Raw genomic sequence first — 23,936 nt, forward strand, 5'->3', positions numbered from 1 at the left:
AAACAACCCCATCAAAAAGTGGGCAAAGTATATGAACAGACATTTCTCAAAAGAAGACATTCATACAGCCAACAGACACATGAGAAAATGCTCAGCATCACTGGCCATCAGAGAAATGCAAATCAAAACCACAATGAGATACCATCTCACACCAGTTAGAATGGCAATCATTAAAAAGTCAGGAAACAACGGGTGCTGGAGAGGATGTGGAGAAATAGGAACACTTTTACACTGTTGGTGGGATTGTAAACTAGTTCAACCATTATGGAAAACAGTATGGCGATTCCTCAAGGATCTAGAACTAGATGTACCATATCACCCAGCCATCCCATTACTGGCTATATACCCAAAGGATTATAAATTATGCTGCTATAAAGACACATGCACACGTATGTTTATTGCAGCACTATTCACAATAGCAAAGACTTGGAATCAGCCCAAATGTCCATCAGTGACAGACTGGATTAAGAAAATGTGGCACATATACACCATGGAATACTATGCAGCCATAAAAAAGCATGAGTTTGTGTCCTTTGTAGGGACATGGATGCAGCTGGAAACCATCATTCTTAGCAAACTATCACAAGAACACAAAACCAAACACCGCATGTTCTCACTCATAGGTGGGAACTGAACAATGAGATCCCTTGGACTCAGGAAGGGGAACATCACACACCGGGGTCTATCATGGGGAGGGGGGAGGGGGGAGGGATTGCATTGGGTGTTATACCTGATGTAAATGACGAGTTGATGGGTGCAGCACACCAACATGGCACAAGTATACATATGTAACAAACCTGCACATTATGCACATGTACGCTACAACTTAAAGTATAATAATAATAAATAAATTTTTTTTTAAAAAAAGAAAGAAATCACCATGAGCCCATAGATTATGTTGATCTTGATAGGTCCACAGGCCAACTGGGCCAGATCCATGTGCTCACAGTATGTGTGAGGTATGATGTTATGCCCACAGAATGGCAGGTGCAGAATGAGAAACACAAATGGAGTTATAAGAACTAATTTTCTTCCAACAACCACAGAAGCTAGGATACTGATGTTTCTACTAGTGAGGATCATGGTGTACTGGAGAGGGTTGCAGATGGCAACAAAGCGGTCATAAGCCATGACTACCAACAGAACAGTCTCCATGCCTGTAAACATGTGAATAGAGAACATCTGAAGAAGGCAGCCCCGAAAGCTGATCTCTTGGAGGTTGTACCATAAGATTCCTAGCATTTTGGGGATAGTGAATGTGGACAGACCCAGATCAATCATAGACAACATGGCCAGGAAGTAGAACATGAGCTGGTATAGACTGTGTTCGATTTTGATCACAAAGAGAATGATCATATTCCCCACAATGGCAATCAGCTGTACAATACAGAATGGGAAAGCAATTCACATATGTAAAGTTTCCAGTCCTGGTATTCCTAGCAGGAGAAAGAAGGGGGGATAGAAGTGGGTGTCATTGATAGAAGGTATTTTCCCAGCAAGTGTCACTGAATTCCTAAGTAAGAAGAACCTCAATTTCTTTAAGGTCCTCCCTTGTCAAGTTCCTGAAGCAACAGAAAAACTCTTATCAGTGTGCTAGAGGTAATGGTATAGGTGGTTAATTTACAAACACTTGAGATTCACTTCCTCCCAGAGGGTAATGGAGGAAGCCTCTCAACACAGATTATTGTTCTGAGATCCATCATAGGCAATATTGCTCATGGCTTTATATTTTGTAACCTTTGAAATATTTGAAAAAACTGGAAAAAATTCATAATGCAATGCATATTTATATTAAGGCATTCCCTTCCATTACTTCCCTAAGTAACCCTTATTTACTTTTTGTAAATCACCATCCCACGTGTTCTTCAAAGTGTGGTCTTGAGATCTTTGGGGTTTTCTAAGTACCTTTCCAGAAGCTTAAAAGCTCAAAACTATATTTATGATAGAAAATTTTTAGCCATTCTCACTTTCATTCTCTCATAAGTACACAGTGAAATTTTCCAGAGGTTATATGAAGTGTTACCATAATAGATTAAATGAAATTGTAAATGATTTATGAGATTTCAGCTCTATTAACTTAGACAAGAAAAATATTTCCAAAGGAAAATGATGCCATTTTTACAACTAATTTTTTGGAAAATAGTGATTTTAACAAAAAGTATCAAATTATGTTTTATATAATAGATTGTTAATATTATTTTAACATTAAACATTTAAATTTTGCTCTAATGTCTTATAATATAAATATTATGGATATAATTCAGAGAAACTAAATCTCTTTGAATATCTTAATAATTTCTACAAGTGACAGATTCCTCATAAAAAGGAGAAGTACTACTGTCTGCCACTTTCTATGTTTTGTTATAATATAAGCGTAAGGATCTTATACAGTGACATCACATTAAGTGTAGTTAATCAGTCTCTGTTAGAACTTTCCTGGTTATAACTCAGCTAAACTGATCAGTGCGTTTCTCTTATGGATTAATTGCTAGTTTTGATGTTTCTAAATCTTCACGAACAATCTGGTTTCTCCAAGATCCTGTCATTCTGATTTCCTGAATCCTTCCAATAAAATGCCTTGCATGTATCTGCCAAATTATGTTTATCTTCCTTACAGTCTATAACATCGATGAATAATATTTAAAAAAATCCCACGTCCCAAAATTGTGTCTAGCTTCAGGTGGAAACAGATAAATATTTAGCATATTTTAATATTGAAATTAAAATATTTTTAAGGACTTTTCATTGCTTCCTTGACAATAACAAGGAAAATTTCCTTATTTTAACTTTGTGTCCCTAAAGACACTGTACAACTCTGTAGCAATTAATGTTACCTGGATTGTATAATATTTCTGCATGTACTGGCCTTATTTCTATGAAGAAAATAGCTGCAACTAAGAGTTGAGAACCAGCGATAATCATTGTAATATGCTCAAAACTGCCACATGAATGTTGGTTCCCAGTTGTTCAGCATTCAACTGAATCAGAGTTGAGGTTTATAATAATGTGCTTTTGTTTGTGTGTGAGTGTGTGTGACAGAGAGAGAGAGAGAGAAGTTTGGAGAGATAGGAGTAGAGAGAGAAATCCTATTTTATTACGTATGTGGCCGCACACACCAGTTGTCCTGTAACTTTGCCAGGTAGCTATTTTACAGCAGAAGCACACAGGCAAAGGGGTTAATAACTTCCATTCTATATGAGAAGAACAAGAGCATCTCTTGGTCCCTGAGAAGCTGAGAGAAAATTGAAAACAGAACACAATGTTTGCCAGTATTGAGGAAAAGATGCCAGGCTGAAAAACCAGAGGGCAGTGGTTTTTGTGATTTCACCTGGAAGAGTCTGAGGAAATAGCTAGGATGATATGTTGTGAAATTTACAATCCAGAGTCAGCCCAATCTTAAGGGTGGTTGTGTCTCAACATGATACTTTGCCAACTGAGAAAAACATTCTCAGGGAGGTGGCAAAGGGGACGCTTCTCTGACAGTACAATTCAAAGCTGTCACCACATCCACCCTCTCACAGTTTTACCTGAATTTTTGCCTTCTTTCTGTCATAACTTTATGCCACAGTAGCAGACAATGTATGGCCAATAACCTCAAGATCTTTTTTTGAGGGCAAATTGTTAAATTTATTCTTCTCTAGATATGCACATTGACAAAGATCCCCACTGGAGTCCATCTGAAAAGACAAATTCATAATAATTAGCAATTTCTCTCTATTGTGCTCACCAAAGTTCACATTTTGAACTTGAGATTATTTTTTCACTTTGTTGGATTTTTTTTCTTTTTCTTTTTTCTTTTTTTTTTTTTTTTTTTTTTGCTGACTGTAGTAGAATATTATAGAGGTCTTCTGTGGACCTTAAAACTATTCAGACATGGCTTGAAAACCTGCTAAACCATTTACTTGCTTGAGATCCTTGGACAGATTCTTTAACCAGATAGATCAGTTTTTTTCTCCTGTAAAAATGACATGATAAATTATAACTAATGTCATTTATTTTAGTGATAAATAAGACCAATGTTTGTATAGGGGCTAGTGCATAGTGTATCCTCAACAAATTATACTTACTTATTTTATTAACACTCCCAAATATTTTCTTTATTTAATGCAAGATAGCTAAACTAATTCACCTGTTAGCAGAAATAAGTTATTTCATTGTAATAAGTCCAAATTATGTCACAGTTGGACATAAGATTAGATAAAGGTTGGATGAATCAGAAGAGGCCAAAGTAAAGAAATGGCACAGAGTCAGACATTAATATTTTTCTCTAGATTTTTATGGATACAAATGTTACCAAATACTGCCATTTAGAAAGAAAACAATTTTCTTCCCTTATTCTTACAGCTTTCCTAAGCTTGGTGAGACCAAAGCAGTTGATGAATGGACAAAGTGGATAAAGACCTTCATTCAGGCTCTTCCATAACTGTGCCATTGACGGTTCAGTCCAGCTGATCTAGCTGATCTAGCAGGTGTATTGTGCTTACAATAAAAACGGCTTGGGTATGGTTCCATGGAGTAGGAAGGATACAGGGAACCAAGTCACAATTTTCAACATTAAATTCACTCAGACAATGAGGGAACTAGAGAATAAAACTGTACAGACCAAATACATTATACCTATATAATTTTATTTGAATATTGACATAAGTGATACTCCCCCCATCACCTTAAATACACACATATAAATGAAGTCTGCAATAACATCCTTTTGTCTTATTGACAACAAGTATTGCCATGCTACTATATGACTGTATTTGTGGTGTTTCGGCTGTGAACAGTGTACTCTGTGAGGGTGTGTGTATGTGTGTGTTTGTAAGAGAGTGGGGCAGAGAATGAGGGGAGAGAGAGAGAGAGAGAGATACAGAGACAGAAATTCTGTGCATTACTAATTGGTACACCACTGCCCTCACCTATGGATATCTGTTCGAATCCCATGTGCTCTGTTGTGTTCCTCTGTGAAGAGAATGGTGCAATGGTGCTTGGGATAATTCCTCAGAAAAGTGGAAAAATCTGGCTTCTTCCGTCATCATTTGCTCTCCTCTCCTCTGTATCTTCTCACTTCTCCTGCACAAGCATTCTTACCTCTCTAATATTTCTTCTCCCGGACCTCACTTGGAGCAGAATTGCAGAATGAGCCCAGGTTCTTGAAGATGGCGATTAGGTTCCCCTTCAAGCCTCTGAGCAGCAAACCTGCCTGGTAACATGGAGAAAACTTTATAGTGAGTGAAAGCATCCCTATGACCAGGCACGTCCCAGAATCCCTAAGCCTAGTCTTCAGAATCCTCTGGGCAGAAACATGGACTTGAGCGTCATTAAGTCTTAGTAAGTCTTTATTCCTCTTTACTGCATCTGCAGAGAAACATCTTAACTCCTTAGCTCAGGGGAGCAGATATGTTATGGAAGGATGGGAAGGAAAATATCTTGAAGAGAGAGGAACCTGTTTTGAGGATGATGTTAATTCTGCTTCCCTCAGGAGCCATGAAAGCATTGATTTTGGACTATTAAGTCTTCACATTGTGACCATGAAACTGTTCTCAGCAACTTTTCTGTTTTAATATGTTTGTGTAAATCCTGATGTAGTTTCACAACTGTTACAATTGAGGCTTCGAAAGATGAAAAAGAAGACATCTCAAATAGACATATTAGACTCTGTGGTACAACTCTGTTTATTGGCAGTGTGCATGCCTATAGATAATGGCAGCAACTTTCTTCCAACCCACCAAGATTCTCCTTCTCAGTTTATAACCAATGGTGAACATATACAGTCTTTGAAGAGAGACTTGCATGTGTTTCAGCTCTTTTGGCAGAAGGTGAAGAAAATTATACCTTTTCCTTATAAAACATATTATATTGTCCCTTCTAGCCAGAGCAGAAGTAGTGTTTCCTGAGAGGCTCCCTTCCTTAATGATGATAAAGTAGACCTGATAGTACTACTAGGACATGCTACAGAGACTGGTTTTCCTGACTATAGTTAGAAATAGACTGAGGGGACTCATACAGTATTTGTCCTTTTGCAACTGGCATATTTTGCTTAGCATAATGCCCTAATGGTTCACCTGTATTGTGGCATGTGAAACAATATTCTTTAAAAAAAAAAGATTTCATAATACTCCACTTTATGTACATATCATTTTTGCTTTTCCATTCATTGTCAATAGACATTTGGATTGTTTCCACTCTACCCTTTGTCTATTATAAATAATGCTATCACGAACATGTGTGAAAATTTATCTTTAAGATCCTGCTTTGAATTCTGTTTGGATATATATCCAGAAGTGGGGTTACTGAATCATATTCTAATTGTATTTTTAATTTTAGTAGTATCTCCTTACTGCTTGCTCTCTGTACTACCTGCACCATTTTGCATTCCCATCACCAGTGCACAAGGGCTCTCCACATGCTCAACACTTACATTCTGCTCATTTGATAGTGGCCATTCTAGTGAGTATGAGTTGATGTCTCATTGCTTTGATTTGCATTTCCCTGATATTTAGTGAAGATGAGCATCTTTTCAAGTATTTATTGGCTATTCATATATCTTCTTTGGATAATTTTCTATTCAATTCATTTTCTCATTTTTAAATTAGGTTTTATGAAGTATTTAAAGTAGTCAAATTATAGAAAAGAAACAGCAGAAATGTGGTTAGCAAGGGCTGGAGAGAAGAGAAAGAGGGAATTATTAGTGTTTAGTGGATACAGAGTCTTAGTGATATACGATAAAAAGATTCTAGAGTTCGGTTGCACAATAATGTAAACATACTTAACACTATTGAACTGTACACTTAAAAATGGTTAAGATTGTTAGTTTATTATGTGATTTTTACCACAACAAAAAATACAAGCAAAAAAAGGTGAAGAAAAAATAAAAACTTTTATAAACACACACACACACACACACACACACACACAGAAATCGACTGAGAGAAAAATGAGTACAAAGACAGTTGGTATTTTTTGCCTTCTAAGTTCAGACTATTTTGAGTTGTTAGCACAGAAATAGTAATGCTGTCTATGGTCCAAGAGAGATTTTGGTTTGATCTGCCATGTTCTTGCATTCATTACTTCTCTTTTGATTAATGAGAAAGTAACTCTCTAGGTTCCCGTTTCTCTCTCATTGTGTTCATCTTCCTTATTGTATCCATATTTATCTTCCCAAGTCAAGTCTGACTCTATCCAATTTCTGCTTAATATTCCTTCCCATGACCCATACATCCTCCATTGTATACTGCAGACTTTATGTAATAAAGGGCAAACACAATTGTTGCCAAATTTCTTCACTCAATATCCAATCAACCTTTTATACTTTCATTGTACTACATGACTCCCAAACACACATCCTGTCTTTGATAATCAAAAGTCCTCCATATAAAATAACTACCTCTCATTTCTACTTTGCTTCAGCACTTTCTCAATTGTCCTATACTTCATAATGATCTTTCATATGAATCAATCTCATAGAATCTTTGTCTTTGTATTCTCAGTATCAATGTGTGCCACTATTATAACAGGTAAATTTTCTTTTGTGTTGGTTTTGTGTTTTCTCTCTTCCATTATTTTTATGAATTGATAGTAGAGTGATGTTTAAGTCAACTTTATCCTTCAGTTCACCTAGTATAGTGCTTCGATTGTAGGAGGTGCTCTGGCATTATCAAATTACATTATTTTTAAAACATAAAAATTCTAGTTCTGTTAGGGTCATAATATCAATAATCATATATCTCCTAATTGGTCACTCTATCTACCCCCTCCTATTCCCAAGATTATTTCACTGTGACTTCTGGAATCAATTTTTTTATTAGCAGTGATATTATTTTTGGCCTTAAACCACTTCTGATGTTCTGTTTCTCTTCCTTTTGAAACAGAATCCCAGCTGTTCTCTGAGGACATTACTTCTCCTGAAAAGTGTTGAGGGATTGGATGTATTTTCCCATTATTTTCACCATTTCCTCATGCCAAATAGTCTAAAGACCTAGAGACTTTTTGTCTTGGACTTTTGACAATTTGACATTATAATGCCTCAAGGAGGATCTTCTTGAGTTGAATTTACTTGGGTGATTTTGAGCTTTCGGATCTGGATATCTATATCTCTCTTCACATTTGGAAAGTTTTCAGTTATTCTTTTATTAAGTAGGTTTCCTTTGCCCTTTTCTTTCTCTTCTCCTTCTAGAATTCTCATAATATAAATATTTGTTTACTTAATGGTGTCCCATTAAGGGACACCATTATTTCTGTACTTTTTAAAAAATACTTCTTTTGTTTTTCTCTGACTTATTTCAAACAACCTGTCAACAGATTCTTTCCTCTGCTTGACCAAGTCTGCTATTGAATCTCTCTATTGTAATTTGAAAACTTATTCATTGAATTCTTCAGCTACAGGATTTCTATTTGGTTTTCACAATTTTTATCTTCTGTTGAATTTCTCATTTGTTTCATGAATTATTTTCCTGGTTTAATTGAATTGTCTATGCTGTATTTTCTTGTATTTTTCTGAGTCTGCTCAGCAACATTGTTTTTATTTTTATTTTTTGAGAATTTGTTGATTTTCTTTTTACTGGAGTCCATTGTGTTTTCTTCCTTGGTGGTATCATATTTCTTTGCCTTTTCATGTTTCTTGTGTCTCTGTATTGATGCCTGTGTATCTGGTGGAACACTTATCTCCAAACTTTCCAAAGTGGTTTTTGTAGAGGACAATTACCACTTGTAGTTGGATTTTAGTGTGCCAGTTGGGAAGAGTGTGGTGATTCTGTTCCCACATAGGTGTAGTATAGTCTCTGTGCAGCTTCCTGAGCTGAGTTTAATATGTCAGCAATAACTGCAGGTGCCTCAGTAGCTTAGACTGTAGAAGTTTGTAGTAGCTCAGCAGTAGTGGTGGTACAGTTTGTTTATGTCCTTAGTGTCAAGGGTTTTTGGGGTCCTCCTATTTTTAATCTTTCCCACAATGAGGGGACTCAGCTGACAGGATCCCTCCAATTTGACATGACCTGTAAGCAGCTGCAGTAGCGCTGGGCTCGAAGTGCAGTGACTTGGAGTGGCTGTGGAGCCAGGGTTCAAGGCTCAGGGTCTCACAAGCTGGCACTCTCCTTCAGTTACTTTCATTAAAATGTAATTGTTTATTCATTGTTCTGGCTATCTGTGTGAGGCAACTAAGAGCTGGAACATCTTAGTAGTCCATCTTGCTCACGTTGTCAAGACCCTTGAGAGGATATTAACTATCACATTGTAGGGCAGTTACATAGAAACAATTGGTTTTTCAGTATATAATTGATTTACATTTGCTATTCATTTGATCTTGTTTCATTTATTAAAAAGCCTATGAATTTTCCAGTGTTTTGTGGTGCTGTTTGTCATAAATTATACATTTATACATGTGTATTTTTGTGTTTGAACTATGTTGTTCTGCTTGTTGTCTGTTCTTGTGCAAGTATTTCACAATTTTCATAAGTGATGCTATAAAATCAATTATGGAATATAGTAATATAAATCCTAAAATTTTGTTCTTCAGGATTGTCAAGCCAATTTCTTTTAAAATATATAGACCAGTTGTGATGGCTCATGCTTGTCATCCCCGCACTTTGGGAGGCCAAGGCAGGTGGATCACGAGGTCAGAAGATTGAGACCATCCTGGCTAACACGGTGAAACCCCATCTCTACTAAAAATACAAAAAATTAGCTGGGTGTGGTGGCAGGCGCCTGTAGTCCCAGCTACTTGGGAGGCTGAGGTAGGAGAATGGCGTGAATCCGCGAGGTGGAGCTTGCAGTGAACCGAGATGGCGCCACTGCACTCCAGCCTGGGCAACAGAGCGAGACTCCGTCTCAAAAAAAAAAAAAATAAATATATATATATATAATATATATATATATAATATATATATATAACTGAGAAAACAAAAACAAGAGGACAAATAAGCAAACAAGTTCATTGAAATATTTATTGCATTGAATATATAGTTCAATTATAGAGAATGTTTTTAAAAGGTTACTGATTATTCCAGCTCGTGAACTAGGTATATCTTTTCAAGTATTTATGTATTTAAAAAGTTCCTTTTAAGGATTATTATGCTTTTATTATAGAAGTTTTGCAATCAATTTGTTAGAGTTAGGTCAAAGCATCTGATGTTTTGTGATGCCATTTAAAAAATATAATTTTCAAGATTTTAATTTATCAATTTTTTATTAGTATAGAAAAATGTAATTTATTTTTAAATTATTATTATTATTATTTATAGAAACAGGGTCTTCCTAAGTTGTCTAGGTTGGTCTTGAAATCCTGGGCTTAAGTAACCCTCCTGCCTTGGCCTCCCAAAGTGTTGGGATTACAGGCATGAGCAACCATGTCTGACCAAATTTTTTTATATTGGCTTTGTATCAGGTATCCTTGATAAATGTATTTGTTAATTCTAAGAGTTTTTCCATGAATATTTTAACTTTTATGTAAACCTAATCATGTCCTCTGTGAATGATGACAGGTTTTTTTTTTACTTTCTAAAAGTTTTTGTATTTTTATTTCTTTTTCTTGTCTTATACACTACATAGAGCATCTAGTTATATGGGGACAAGACTGTATGTTTGTCATGTTTCTGGTCTCAGGTAAATACATATTTCCACAGTATGCATACTCCTTCATTCTGTTGGTCTGCACATTAAGGGAGACCCTTTCATGCTTAGCTTAAGATATTTAAAAAAATAATAGAAATGGTTTAAAAACATTTAATTCAGGAAATATTTTCTCCCATTCTATAGGTTGGCTTTTCACTCTCTTTATAGTGTTATTTAATTCACAAAAGTTTTTAATCTTAATACTTCATTCATTAGTTTATAATTCATTGCTCTGTTTTTGTTGCCCTATATAAGAAATCAAGTCTGAAGTCATGACTTACCCTATGTTTTATTCTAAGAGTTTCATTGTTTTAGTTATATTTAAGTTTTGATTCAGTTAAATTTAATTTTTGTATATAAATAGTGTTAAGGGTGCAACTTCACTTTTTTTTTTTTTTTTTTTTTTTTTTTGAGACAGATCCTTGCTCTGTTGCCAGGCTGGAGTGCAGTGGCATGATCTCAGCTCACTATAACCTCTACCTCCTGGATTCAAGTGATTCCCCTGCCTCAGCCTCCCAAGTAGCTGGGATTACAGGGACGTGCCACCACACCTGGCTAATTTTTTGTATTTTAGTAGAGACAAGGTTTCACCACGTTGGCCAAGATGGTCTCAATCTCCTGACCACGTGATCTTCCCGCTTTGGCCTCACAAAGTGCTGGGATTACAGGCCTGAGCCACCGCACCCGGACAACTTCCCTCTTTTATCATGTGTGTATCCAGTTGTCCTGGCACCAAATTTAAAAGTTTTATTAAATTTTTAGTTGATAAATAATAATGGTATATATTACGGGGTGAATTGTGATGTTTTGATATATATGTACATTATAGAATTATCAAATCACGATAATTAGCATATCTGTCACCCAAATATTTATCGTTTCTTTGTGGTGACAACATTGAAAATCTTCTCTTTTAGCTATTTTGAAATACACAATAAATTTCAACTCTTATTTCAGATACAGGGGATACTTGTGCAGGTTTGTTACATGGGACTGTTGCATGATGCTAAGGTTTGGGGTATGAATTCCATCACTCAGGTAGTGAACATAGTACCCAAAAGGCAGTTTTTCAGCCTACTTCCTCCCTCCACCCTCTAATAGTCCACAGGGTCTATTGTTCCCATATTTATGTCCATGTGTTTTTTAGCTTCCATTTATAAGTGAGAACATGCAATATTTGATTTTCTTTTCCTATGTTAATTTGCTTAGAATTATGACCTTTGGCTCCATCTCTATTGCTGCAAAGAATATGATTTCATTCTTTTTATGACTGCATAGTATTCCATGGTGTGTATATGTACCACTTTTTTTAATCCAATCTACCATTGATGGACACCTGGATTAATTCCATGTCTTTACTACTGTGAATACCACAGTAATGGCAATGAACACCTGAGTGTATGTGTCTTTTGGACATAATTATTTATTTTCCTTTGCGTATACACTCAGTAATGGAATTCCTAGGTCAGATGGTAGCTCTCTTTTAAGTTCTTTGAGAAATCTCCAGGTTGCCTTCCACAGTTGCTGGACTAATTTACATTCCCACCAGCAGTGTATAAGCTTTCCATTTCTCTGCAGCCTCACCAGCACCTGCTTTTTTGTTTTTTTTGTTTTTTTGACATTTTAATAATAGCCATTCTAACTGATATGAGATGGTATCTTTTTATGGTTTTGATTTGCATTTCTCTGATGACTAGTAATGCTGAGCATTTTCAATAGGTTTATTTGTTGCTTATATGTCTTCTTTTGAGACATATCTGTTCATGTCCTTTGCCCATTTTTTAATGATTTTTTTTTTTTTTTTGCTTGTTGATTTAAGTTCTCTATGGATTCTGGATATTAGACATTTGTCAGATGCATAGTTTGTGAATATTTTCTCACATGCTGTAGGGTATTTGCTCTGTTGATAGTTTCTTTTTCTGTGCAGAAGATTTTTTTCTTTATTTGGGTCTCTTTTTTCAATTTTTGTTTTTGTTGCAGTTGCTTTTGGGGACTTAGTCAAATATTCTCTGCCAAGGTCAATATCAAGAAGAGTACTTCTATGGTTATCTTTTAGGATTTTTATAGTTTGAGGTCTTACATTTAAACCTTTCATTCATTTTGAGTTGATTTTTGTATATGGTGAAAGGTACAGATCCATCTTCAGTCTTCTGTGTATGGATAAAGAGTTACACCAATACCATTTATTTAATAGGGGGTGCTTACTCCATTGCTTGTTTTTGTCAGTGTCACTGAAGATCATATCACTGTAGCCATGAAGATTTATTTCTGTGTTTTTTATTCTGTTCTATGAGAGTAAACTATTTTAGAATTTTTTTTCTAATTCTGTGAAGAATGATGTTCATAATTTGACAGAAATAGCATTGAATCTGCAAATTTCTTTGGGTAGTATGGCCATTTTTATGATATTGATTCTTCCAATTCATGAACATGGATTGTTTTTTCATTTATTTGTGTCATCTCTGATTTCTTTCAGCAGTGTTTCATAGTTCTCCTTGTAAAGATCTTTTGCCTCCTTGGTTAGCTCTATTCCTAGGTATTTCATTTTATATATATTATTTGCAGCTACTGTAAGTGGGATTGTGCTCTTGATTTCATTCTCAGCTTAGACATTGTTGGTGTATAGAAATGCTACTGATTTTTGTATGCTGACCCAACCATCTGTTGTCTTTAAATGATCCATCTCACATGTAATGATATCCACAGGCTCAAAGTAAAGAAATGGAGAAAGATGTACCATAAAATGGAAAATGAAAAAGAGCACTGATTGCTATTCTTACATCAGAGAAAACAGACTTTAAACCAATAAAAATTAAAGGAACTAGAAAAAAGAATAAACCAGCCCCCAAGCTAGCAGAAGAAAATAAAGTGACAAAAGACCTTAATCAAATTTACATGCAAAAATACATACATAATGTTAATGAAATCAATACTTGGTTCTTCAAAAAAATAAATAAGATTGATAGACCCCTAGCTAGATTGACAAACAAAAAGAAATTATCTAAATAGGCACTATCAGAAATGGCAAAGGCAATGTTACAACTGATCTCACAGAAATACAAAAGATCCTCTGACACTACTATAATCAATTCTGTTCACACAAATGAGAAAATCTGGAGGAAATGCATAAATTTTGGGAAGTACACAAGCTCTTAAATTGAATCAGGAAGAGATTAAAATCCTGAATAGACAAATAGCATCTTCAGAAATTGAATCAGTAATAAATTACCAATCAAAAAAAATTCCTGGACCAGATGGACTTACAGCCAAATTCTACCAGATATCTATAGAATAACTGATACCAATTCTACTGAAACTGTTCCAAAAAATCAAGAGGAAGGGGCTCCTTTCTAACTCATTCTATGAAGCCAGCATCAACCTAATACCAAAACCTGGCAGAGACAACAACAACAACAAAAAACTTCAAGGTTTTATTTCTCATGGACATAAACGCAAAAATATTCGACAAAATATTAGCAAACCAAATTCAGAGGCACTTTGAAAGGTTAATATCCCATGATCAGGTAGGCTTTTTGCCCTGAGATACACGGTTGTTTCAACACAGGCAAATCAATAGATGTGATTCACCATATAAACAGAATTAAAAGCGAAAACCATAAGATCATCTCAATAGATACAGAAAAAGTTTTTGATAAAATTACACATCCCCTCATGACAAAAAACCTCAACAGACTGGGCAATGAAGGAACATACCTCAAGATGATAAGAGCCATCTATGACAAATCCACAGCCAACATCACGCTGAATGGGCAAAAGCTCAAAGTATTTCCCTTGAGAATCAGAACAAGACAATGATGCCTACTCTCACCACTTCCATTAATCATGGTACTGGAAGTTCTAGCCAGAGCAATCAGGTGAAAGAAAGAAATAAAAAGCATCCAAATAGAGAAAAATGTCAAACTATCTCCTTGCTGACAATTTAATTTTATACCTGGAAAATCCTAAAGACTCTGCCAAAAGGCTCCTAGAACTAATAAATGACTTCAGTGAAGGTTAAGGGTACAAAATCAAAGTACAACAATACATTATTATTAACTACAGTCATCATGCTGTGTTAAATTTGGCCAGACTATTTATTTTCTCACTTAATGGTCATGAAATCATGGCCCAAAATCAAAAGACCAGAGACATACGGGTTTATTTCTCAACTCTCGATTTAATTCCAGTGCTTTTTATGACGATTCTTATGTCAGCACCACGCTTTTTTGAGTAAAATAGCTTTGTAGTAAGTGTTAAAATAAGAAAATGTGAGTCGTCTAACTTTGTTTTTCATGTTTAAATTGTTTTGACTATTTAAGGGCCTGTTCTCTTCTATATATATTTTAGTTTTTTCTCTCTCCATTCTGCAAAAGAAGACATTGTGATTTTAATAGGAATTGCACATGATATATGGATAACTTTTGTGAAAATGACCACCTTAGGAGTATTACATTTCCCAATCCATGAACATAAAATATTTTTCCATTTATTTAGACCTTCATTAATTTCTTCACCAGTGTTCAACAAAATACAACTGATTGAGTATTGCTCTTGTGTTTTGCAAATTTGCTGCATTTGTTTATGAGTTCTAATACTTTTTTGTGGATTCTTTATGATTTTCTACATTTAATATTATGTTTTCTGAAAATAAAGGTAGTTTACTCTTTCCTTTAAAATTTGAATAATTTTTCTTCCCTTTTCTTGACTGATTGCTCTGGCTAGAACTTCCAGTACAATGTTAAATAGTAGTCATAAAAGCAAGCATCCTTGTCTTGTTCATGACCTTAGGCGGAAAGTTTAATTATCCCTTTGGATATTCACCATTGAGTATGATGTGAGCCATAGGTTTTTCATAAATGCCCTTTATATGAGGAATTTTCTGGGTTTGTTATTACAATGTTTATATTCCACAACATAATAAAAATCCCACTGGTTTATGTCTGTGTATGTGTATCTGTATGACATCTTGAATGTACCAGGTATTTTCTGGTGGTATAAGTTACATTCTATATTTTGATATTATTTTACCAGAGATGACAGATTAGGGCCTTCTCAGGTCTTTTCTGGACATTTTCATAATCATGTACGTGTGTAGTGTGTTTTAGCTTCTCAGGAACATTTCAGAGCTTTGAAAAATCCCCTATGATCAATTAATTCCCCAATTTTTTCTCTTAATTTTTTTGGATAGCCTTTTGTCAGTTCCCACTGTTATTCCTGCTTCAGAAACCTATGATGCTAAATAATTTCTACTGATTGTATTTGACTTATAGCCCAACAAAAATCTCGTTCACAAACAGTAAGCTTTGAGTGATGTCAAATAGATATGCACACTGTAGAAGAGATTTCCAGAGAGTTGCCACCAAATGTCCATTGGTGGATGAATTGATAAAGAAAAGTACAATGGAATAGATGACAAGATATTGATTCCATGAAAAATTCTATCAAGAGGGTTTTAAAATGAGAAAATAAAATATTAGGACTAGAAAGAGAAATTTGAAGAAGAAAGAGAGAGTCAGGGAACTGAGAACTGAAGAAGATGGGATAAAAGGATAAAGACAAAATCCCAAGTGTTTACCAAGAGTTTAGCAATTTAATTTTGAAGTGAGAAATCAAAAGTATTCTGTCAGTAAATGAATATAAAATTTGGGAAAAACAAGAGAACAGTGATAAACTCTTGCCCTATTGTTTCAGTATAAGGAGGAAGAGATTGAGAAGAGGAATTCTCCAGAGTCTATTAACTATACTACATCAACGCCTCCAAGATACTATGGTACCCATCCCAGGGGAAGTGAGGCTACAAGAACAGTATAAATATCTTCTGTTGGCATACTAAGTGGTGCACCCCAAGAATATGCCAAGGGATATTTTGTAGAGATTTTGAGACTAAGGTAAGTTATATCATGGTTAGGCTGTGAAAAGTTACCAGGAAGGATGAAGAAAGAGCTTATGGCAAGCTAGTATGGAGAGATGCAGGGAAGGTGAAAGCATGACAACAAGATGAAGAGTCAATACACACTCACACTCACACTCATAAACTCCCCAAACTGTATTTTTACCTACACACACATATGACCATGCAAAGTCCCAGATGCCAAACTAAAGTGTGAAAGCTGATGTGGAAGAAATTGTACCAATATATCCCATATCTCTTTAGCTATTGTTTCCGACTCTGTATATAGATGTACGTATGTGAACAGCAAAAGAGCAAAGACTAGCTCTCTGTATTTTCTAGAACATACAAGGTATAGCATAGGTGAAGGTAGAAGGATGGTTACCGGGAACTGGAAATGGTAGTAGGGGACTGGGGGCAGGTGTGGATGGTTAATGGGTACAAAAAATAGAAAGAATGAATAAGACCTAGTATTTCATAGCATAACAGGGTGACTACAGTGATTAATAATTACACATTTTAAAATAACTAAGAATGCAATTGGATTGTTTGTAACTCAAAGGATAAATGATTGAAGGGATGCATACCCCATTCTCCATAATGTGCTTATTTCATATTGCATGCTTGCATCAAAACATCTCATGTACCCCATAAATATATATATATATGATATGTACCCACAAAAATTAAAAATAAAGACAAATTTTTAAAATATGTTTTAAAATGAATTTATAAATAAATGAATCAGGAAGAAGCATGGCCCTGAGCAATAGACTTTTATGAACACAGACTCAGAGCTAGAGTGATAAAACATCTGAGAAATGGAATAAGGTTACATGATAGCAGGCTGGTCATGAGATTGTGAGGTTAGACAAAGATGAGAAAACAGGTGTACATCATGTCTTTTCCTTATTGTCATCTGTTCCAGGATGTGGGAATATGGATATGTAGGGTGTGGTGGAGGTTGGTGCAATAGGGTCGATTAAGAAGATGACACATTGAGGACATGGATGCTGGATAGCTGGATGTAATCCCATGTAGCACCTTAGAGTTAGGGAGTCAGAAGAGCGGCTGAGAATCGGTTTTATTTTTAAATTCAGCAGAGATTGGAAGATGTATAAATATATGTTGAAATAATGGTTAAGTAAACATTTATTGAATAATTAATTGATTGGTTGCTTTGATCAGTGTTTGTAAACTTGGAAATGATATTGTCCTAGGGAGAAGGGAAGCATTAATTTCCAAGTCTTCTTTTAAAATCCACAGAGATACATGGGATAAGTTGCTATACTTGGAATGTAGCCATATTTTTATTTTTTCAACTTATGCTGTATGGAGCCCCTAAACATGACCAAGACATCAGACTTAATAAGAATCTCTGGATAAAACCATTGAAGAGAATGACTGATTTCATTTTTATATCCTAAATGGCCACTGTGCTTCCTTTCTTCTCACTTTGCCCCTGCTTATTGATATAGAATAAAATTTTCTTTCTTTTTTGTCAGAAGAATTTCTTTGCAAGTCAGCATAAGGCTAACTTCCTCCATAGAATTTTTCTTGACTCACTTCTACATTTAAAAGATCTTGTCCACATTTCTACCATAGCACTTGCAGAACAGTTCTTAAATTTCATGTTTGGAATTTTATCTTCTTTACTAAGTGGTGGCATTCTTAAGGATATATGACCAATTTTATCCATTTTTGTATTTAAGCTTCCTAATCACCACTGATACATAGATATCCTCTTCAATATTTGACGGGATAAATTGTGAAAGGTATTTCGCTGCCTATTTTGTGTATTCTCAATTAGTGAAAAACAGGAAATTTATACCCTTATCTCTGATAGTTTCACCCTAGTTTACACACACACATTTTCTCTCTCTCTCTCTCTCTCTCTCTCTCTACCTGAAAGAATTCCCAAATTATCTCTCATTTTTGTTATTCTTCATATGTTTCAAATAGGTACTACCAGCAACGCAGTTTTGTTGTTACAGGATTAAAGTAGAACTTGCTGACATTCACACACTTTTATCTCTGCTGTGTATATCTCATTTGTGACTTCCCCCAATGTTTAAGGATTCTTAAATTGTAATCAACGCTTTTTGTGAAGTTGCCACATCACATTTAACCAATTCCGCATTATCTGTAAAACTACTTTTTCCCAAGTAAAGTAAATCGCACAGCAATGAACTTTTTGCTTCAAATTTTGAATTTAGTATATGTAAATACAAAATTTACTATAATGGTGACATCCATAAAGACATAACAGCTGGGATACAATTTGAGTAGCAGCTAAACTGTAGGTCATCCAAAGTGCTTCTACTTTCTTCCCATGAATATAAGACTGAGATATATTTGAAAATTTTGTAGCACAGAATATTTAGTTTCCTTCCACAGAAAAAAACTGCTCTATGCATAAACAGTTTCTTTACTGAATATGTGCATTTATGCACTCTCCAAATAATAGGCTTATCTAGATTAAAATTATCTCTTCATCCATGCTCCATCATAGCTGCAGAATACTCTTTGTCAAGTATTTTCTTCTCCTTGTTTTTATCCATTTTCCAAATCCAATGGCTAAGCTTCTTTTCTCAAACACAGGTGTGATGGAAACTAAATTATTTATTTCCTAAAATATGACATTAAAATTACGTGCTGTTTTGTCTCCTTTTAATCAGTGTCTATCTGTGCAGGTTTTAAATTAAGAACTGTTATGTAGCAGATCATTTTTGTGCATATGAACAAAGATCAGTTGTTTCTTCTACTCTCAGAAGTATACAGTCTAGTAGTCACAAATTGTACACAGTATATACAGTCTAAATTGTATACAGAAGTATACAGTCTAGTAGTCACAAATACCTGTAACAATGCATAACAACACAGAAACAGGGTTATACACACTACATTTTCGATTCCCAAATAGAGGAATAGTTGAGATTAGAAATACCATGATCATGAAGCAAAAGTATGTGTGACATTACTATACACACTGACCCTGGAGCTTTATTTTTCTTATTTAGTTCTGGTTAAACTCTGGATTTTGCATTTTCATTTGGCAGATGACATTATTCTGCCTTCTCTTTTTATATTAGTCTTTGATATTAATTAAAGGGGCAGCAGAATAAGACTAGTTCTATTCCTGGTACCAATGTTGCTCAGGAGAGGCTAGAAAAATTGTGGAGGGTATTTTACCATCCTCATGAAACCACGGCCTATTGTGGGGAGTGGGGAGAGGGGAAGGATAGCATTAGGAGATATACCTAATGTCAATGACAAGTTAATGGGTGCAGCACAAGTTAATGGGTGCAGCACACCAACATGGCACATGTGTACATATGTAACACACCTGCATGTTGTGCACGTGTATCCTAGAACTTAAAGTATAATAATAAAAAAAAGAAAGATTAGTATGTTATTGTGAATTTGACTAGAAATCTGAACAAAAGAAGAAGTGGAAAAAGAATTACTAATAGGAATTTTATAATTGTCGCTAGTGTCCCCAGCAACTTTATATGGCAGGAAGAATGTCTATGTCTAATGACACCCAGTTCCAACCTTCTTCATTCCTACTGCTGGGTATTCCAGGGCAAGAAGATGTGCACATTTGGATTGGAGTCCCTTTTTTCTCTGTGTATCTTGTTGCACTCCTGGGAAACGCTGCTCTCTTGTTTGTGATCCAGACTGAGCAGAGTCTCCCTGAGCTCACCTACTACTTCCTGGCCATATTGGATTCCACGGACCTAGGCTTGTCTACAGCCGCCATCCCCAAAATGCTAGACATCTTCTGGTTCAATATCAAGGAAACATATTTTGGAGGCTGACTTTCTTAGATGTTCTTCATTCATTTCTTCACTGCCATGGAGAGCATCGTGTTGGTGGCCATGGCCTTTGACCGCTACATTGCCATTTGCAAACCTCTTCGGTACACCATGATCCTCACCAGCAAAATCATCAGCCTCATTGCTGGCGTTGCTATCCTGAGGAGGTTTTACATGGTTGTTCCACTAGTGTTTCTCCTTCTGAGGCTGCCCTTCTCTGGGTACCGTATCATCCCTCATACTTACTGTGAGCACATGGGCATTGCTCGTCTGGCCTGTGCCAGCATCAAAGTCAACATTATGTTTGGCCTTGGCAACATGTCTCTCTTGTTATTGGATGTGCTCCTTGTTGTTCTTTCCTATGTCAGGATCCTCTGTGCTGTCTTCTGCCTGCCCTCCTGGGAAGCTCGACTCAAAGCTCTCAACACCTGTGGTTCTCATATTGGTGTTATCTTAGCCTTTTTTACACCAGCAATTTTTTCCTTCTTGACACATTGTTTTGGCCATAATATCCCACAATATATACATATTATATTAGCCATCCTGTATGTGGTTGTCCCACCAGCCCTCAATCCTGTAATCTATGGAGTCAGGACCAAGCAGATTAGAGAGTGCTGAGGATTTTCCTCAAGACCGATCACTAACCAGTTGGAGGTTGGAGAGTCTGTCACTCTAACCTAATAGAAAGTGGAAAAACAGAAGAGAATGGTGCAGCCAATAACATTATTTATCTGTTAACTGAAGCTTTTGTTCCAATTATAATATTGAGAATTTTACCCTCATCAAACTCTTCTTTTCCAAGTTCTTTTATTTCTACTGCTGGATCCTCAAGGCAGTTTTATAAAGCATATATTAGTTTTTCCACTCTTGTGATTAATATACTAATGTTTGGAAAAGTTGAGTAATTTACTCAAACTATATGTTTAATAGGAAGTAGTACTTTAAGCCAAATAGATTGCCTTACAGTTTTCTTTAGCATGTTTAGGAAATAACAGAATACAGAATAAAATCCTTACTTTAAAAAGATAATAAACAGAATAAGTGGCTTCTAGAATTCTTGAAATAATAATAATAGCTTACTCTAGTAATAATATTAACCTACCATAAATGCAGTACAGATATATGGATATTAATAGGTATACTATACATGAATGTACTCAAATCATATCCATCATAATCTTCTTCAATAGTTACTATAATTTCCCTCATGCATCTAGAGATGCAAGCATAGTCATAAAATTAGATATTAAAGTAAAGGAAAAAGGAAATAATGCAGCATAAGCATGTCATATACATTTGTAAATATTTCATTCATTTGCTTATTTAATTATTTACATAATATTTACCTGATACATTTATACATATATGAATATATGTGCCTGTACGTATACATACTTCCACCATGTTTCGTGTGTGGGTTTATGAGCTGTAGGAACATTCAAAGACACAGTGTATTGTCTTTAAGTACTTATATATGTTCAGAAAAAAGAAATAATATGTTATTCCTAAAGTAGTGTTGAGACATATGTTTTTTTCTTCAGGAGATTTGGAAATTGTGTGGCTATTAACAGTTTCATTCATAATGAAATTTATGATCCCTTAAAAATTTTAGAGGAAGATGATTGCAGGAAGAACATCTTGAATATAAGTTCTTTATTGACACCCTGTCTGCCATTTATACAGTTAAGATATAGGATTAGGCAGTAGACCACAAGTAACATATCCAGACTATAAAGCAAAGACACTTAAATTTAGCTGTGATTCAATTATCTCCCATAGAAAGCAGCCCTTAGGTTAATTACTGGGTGACCAGATAGGAGCAGAATGTGCCGTGTGGAAATTAAGGGTTTAGGATAAGATTCTACCATTTTCTTATGGGATATTCCAGAGAGTGATGACATGGAGGATCTCCCTCTCCTGGCTTCAGGCGAGGTTCTACTTGTCATACAAATCCTCCTCAGGGTCACAGCACTGCAAATGGGCAGGTGTTTACTGGTAGAATGTAGGCTGGAAGGCTGTAGAAGTACTTGATGGTTTCTTTCTTGGAGAAAGTTCTCAGGCTATGGCAAGACAGTTGAGTGTATTCTAAAGACATCTCAGTAGACAAAGTAGGGCTGGAAAAATTCAGGTAGGGCTCAGGACTGAGGGAGTAGCAGGAACTAGGGAGGAGAGAAGCAATACCAAGGAATATGGGTAGAGAGAAAGTGAGATATTCTGGATGAAATTTAAAAGGATTATAAGAGTGAAATGGTAGATACATATTCTTTTACAATCACATTCAGAGAAATCTAACAGGTAAACAAAAGATACATTCTTTTTTTGTTGTTTCTGTATCTTTCCTGGGTTTGCTTTGTCTTCCTGTGTCTGGATAAGTAATTTTAATAATTTGAAAAAATGTGTATGTATTTGTGTTTATATGTTCATAGAAAGGAAATGATAGAAGGCAATTTAATTTACCAGCATGGATTGAATCATTGGATATATCAGTTTGAATGTACTGATTGAACCAGCACTTTCTCAATAGTGATAGGCAAGACTTTTTTCTAGATTTTATTCCAGGGATGCAAGGATGGCTCAAGATACATAAATCAATAAATGTGATTCATCACATAAGGAGAATTAAAAACAAAAAATATATGATCATCTCAATAGATGTAGAGAATATTATGTAAAATTCAGCACCCCTTCAAAATAAAACTTTCAACAAAATGGGCATTGCAGGAACCTTCCTCAAAATAGTAAGATCCATATATAACAAACCCAGCTGATATCATATTGAATGGGTAAGCCCTGAAAACATTCTCCCTACGAACCAAAACAAGATGCCCACTTTTATTCTCCCTTTCAACACACTACTGAAAGCACTAGTCAGAGCAAACAGGCAAGAGAAAGAAATAAAAGGCATCAAAATTGGAAAAGAGGAAGTCAAATTCTCTGTTTGCTAATACAATGTTATGTTGAGAAACTTTTAACGCCTCCTCCAAAATACTCTTAGATTTGATAAATAAAATCAGTAAGGTTTCAGGATAGAAAATTAATGTACAAAAACCAGGAGCTCCTTGGGAAATCTTTCCACAGTGCCTGAACTAATTTACATTCTCACCAACAGTGTATAAGCATTCCCTTTTCTCTGAAGCCTCTCCAGGTTTTTGATTTTTAAATAATAGCCATTTTGACTGGTATGAGATGGTGTCTCATTGTGGTTTTGATTTGCGATGATTGGTGATGCTGAGCATTTTTCATATGTTTTTTGGTCTCTTTTATGCCTTCCTTTGAGAAGTATCTGTTTCTGTCCTTTGCGTGTTTTTTAATGGGGTTATTTGTTGCTTATTGATTTGTTTAAATTTCCTGTGGATTCTGGATACTAGACATTCATCAGATGCTTAGTTTTCAAATATTTTCTCCCTGTCTGTAGGTTGTCTGTTTGCTCTGTTGACAGATTCTTTTGCTGTGCAGAAATTTTTTATTTTAATTAGATCCCACTTGTCAATTTTTGTTTTTGTTGCAATAGCTTTTTGGGATTTACCCAAAAATTCTTTGCCAAGGCCAATGTTGAGAAGAGTATTTTCTAGCTTTTTGTCTAGGATTTTTATGGTTTGAGGTCTTACCATGAATCTTTAATTCATCTTGAG

The 23,936-nt window shown here is 35.3% G+C and overlaps 1 protein-coding gene and 1 pseudogene across 1 annotated transcript; one reads left to right on the top strand and one right to left on the bottom strand.

Annotated features, from left to right (window-relative positions):
* Window positions 1–858: 858 nt before the first annotated feature.
* On the bottom strand, window positions 859–4,432 carry LOC112605892 (annotated as a pseudogene).
* A 15,542-nt stretch (window positions 4,433–19,974) lies between these two features.
* Window positions 19,975–20,922, top strand: LOC112607287 (olfactory receptor 52E8). Its single transcript, XM_025358396.1, has one exon. It carries the CDS (start codon window positions 20,317–20,319, stop codon window positions 20,920–20,922), a length of 606 nt encoding a protein of 201 aa, XP_025214181.1. The 5' UTR covers window positions 19,975–20,316.
* The last annotated feature ends 3,014 nt before the right edge of the window (window positions 20,923–23,936 follow it).

Source organism: Theropithecus gelada, chromosome 14 (assembly GCF_003255815.1).
Source record: "Theropithecus gelada isolate Dixy chromosome 14, Tgel_1.0, whole genome shotgun sequence".
Classification (NCBI taxonomy): Eukaryota; Metazoa; Chordata; class Mammalia; order Primates; family Cercopithecidae; genus Theropithecus; species Theropithecus gelada.

Coding starts and splice junctions, on each gene's coding strand:
- LOC112607287 (XM_025358396.1), top strand. CDS start 20,317: ATGTTCTTCATTCATTTCTTCACTGCCATGGAGAGCATCGTGTTGGTG.